Source organism: Polyodon spathula, chromosome 24 (assembly GCF_017654505.1).
Source record: "Polyodon spathula isolate WHYD16114869_AA chromosome 24, ASM1765450v1, whole genome shotgun sequence".
Lineage (NCBI taxonomy): Eukaryota > Metazoa > Chordata > Actinopteri > Acipenseriformes > Polyodontidae > Polyodon > Polyodon spathula.
The window spans coordinates 3,260,820-3,262,303 of NC_054557.1; the positions used below are offsets into that span (position 1 = coordinate 3,260,820).

The window sequence follows — 1,484 nt, forward strand, 5'->3', positions numbered from 1 at the left end:
CACGCAGCCCCATATGTGTTACACCACTGGAGAAAATTACATTTTAAAACCAGAAACTGCCAAAATGACTGCTGCGGGGCTGCTAGTGTTAAAAAAAAAGCAAAATGAAGGGAGAGGGGTATTGTATTCTGCATTTTAGTTATTTAATACTGTCTTGGTACCCCTAAACAGATTTTTACTTCCCTATTACTTAATCGGCAGAGACAGAGGTTATTCCTTGTATATATTGATATGAATGAGGAAGATTAAATCACATTCCCGTAAACATTTAGGGTGTCTTTTTTTTGCTATTGGAGCAGTTACCATGTGGCGGATGATTCTAAACTCACCTTAGAAGGAGCATTGAACTTGCCGGTGATTAACCTTGATTTGCATACAGCAGTGCACTTGGCACCTTCTGATGCTCCTTCAGATCCAGTGTCACCAAGTTATGTACCTGAAGTTGTATAAGACACATGACTAATACAACTTTGTGATTATCACTCAAAGCTCTCTCCTTCTCTCTTCTCAGGTGGTGGGGCAAATAGACAAGCTGACGTCGGACTTTGATTTCGAACTGGAGCCAGATGACTGGACAGTGGCCACGGTGAGCAGCACGTCCAGCAGCGAGAGGGGGCTCGGAGACACGTTTGGACGGCTGGACTTCCTTACGTCAGATGTGCTGTCTGACAGCTGGGAATTCTGCAACTTCCTGGAGACCCCACCCCCGACAGCTGCGGAGAAGCCGGCTGCTGAGGCGATGGTGAGCGCAGAGCAGGCAGCCTATGCGCAGATGAACGGCGGTATTATCCTGAATGGGCCTTTGGTTGTCACACCAGATTCTTCCAGCGAGGAGGCCTCCACTCACAGCCACAAGAACTCCTCCAGGACACCTGGGACCCGCGAGCGGGTGCGTTTCAGTGATAAAATCCTCTACCATGCCCTCTGCTGTGATGATGACGAGGAAGAACCGGAGTGCGGACCCACGGCAGAGACTGACAGCGAGCACAGCCAGCCAGCAGCCTCACCACCGCCCTCCGCCACCCAGATTCTCCTCAACTGTCACGCCCCTTCCTCCCCAGTTGGGGCAGCAGCTAAACAGGTTTCAAATTCAGCCCCCCGGAAAAAACTACTGCGGAATAGCAGTACGCAAACTGTGGCAGACAAGAGCACCCAAACAGTACTACCCTACATCCCAGCCAAACAGAAAACGAAGGACTGAAAAGACAAACAACTTTAATACATTCAATGACGTGGATCCATAGATCATTAAATCAATGCATTAATAAATAAATAATATATGGAAAATAATTTGACTACCTAAAATCATTCTGAGGCTCAGGGAATTACAAATATAATTTAAATATTTTGAAAGAAAAGGGGATCTGTTTTAATGCAGTATTTTTTATCACAGCATCGTTCTAGCACCTTGATGTGATTGGGAAAGCCAGTGGTGTCACTAATTGAGATTTGTCAGGCTAGAACACATTGATTTGAATTCTAAT

The 1,484-nt window shown here is 46.2% G+C and overlaps 1 protein-coding gene across 1 annotated transcript in view; it reads left to right on the forward strand.

Moving 5' to 3' along the window:
* LOC121298905 (inhibitory synaptic factor 1-like) overlaps positions 1–1,248 on the forward strand; it is an 86,374-nt gene extending 85,126 nt beyond the window's left edge. The window contains exon 2 of the mRNA XM_041226207.1: positions 512–1,248. Coding sequence (XP_041082141.1) covers positions 512–1,201 — 690 coding nt within the window. The 3' untranslated portion in view covers positions 1,202–1,248. The remainder of the gene's footprint in view (positions 1–511) is intronic.
* The last annotated feature ends 236 nt before the right edge of the window (positions 1,249–1,484 follow it).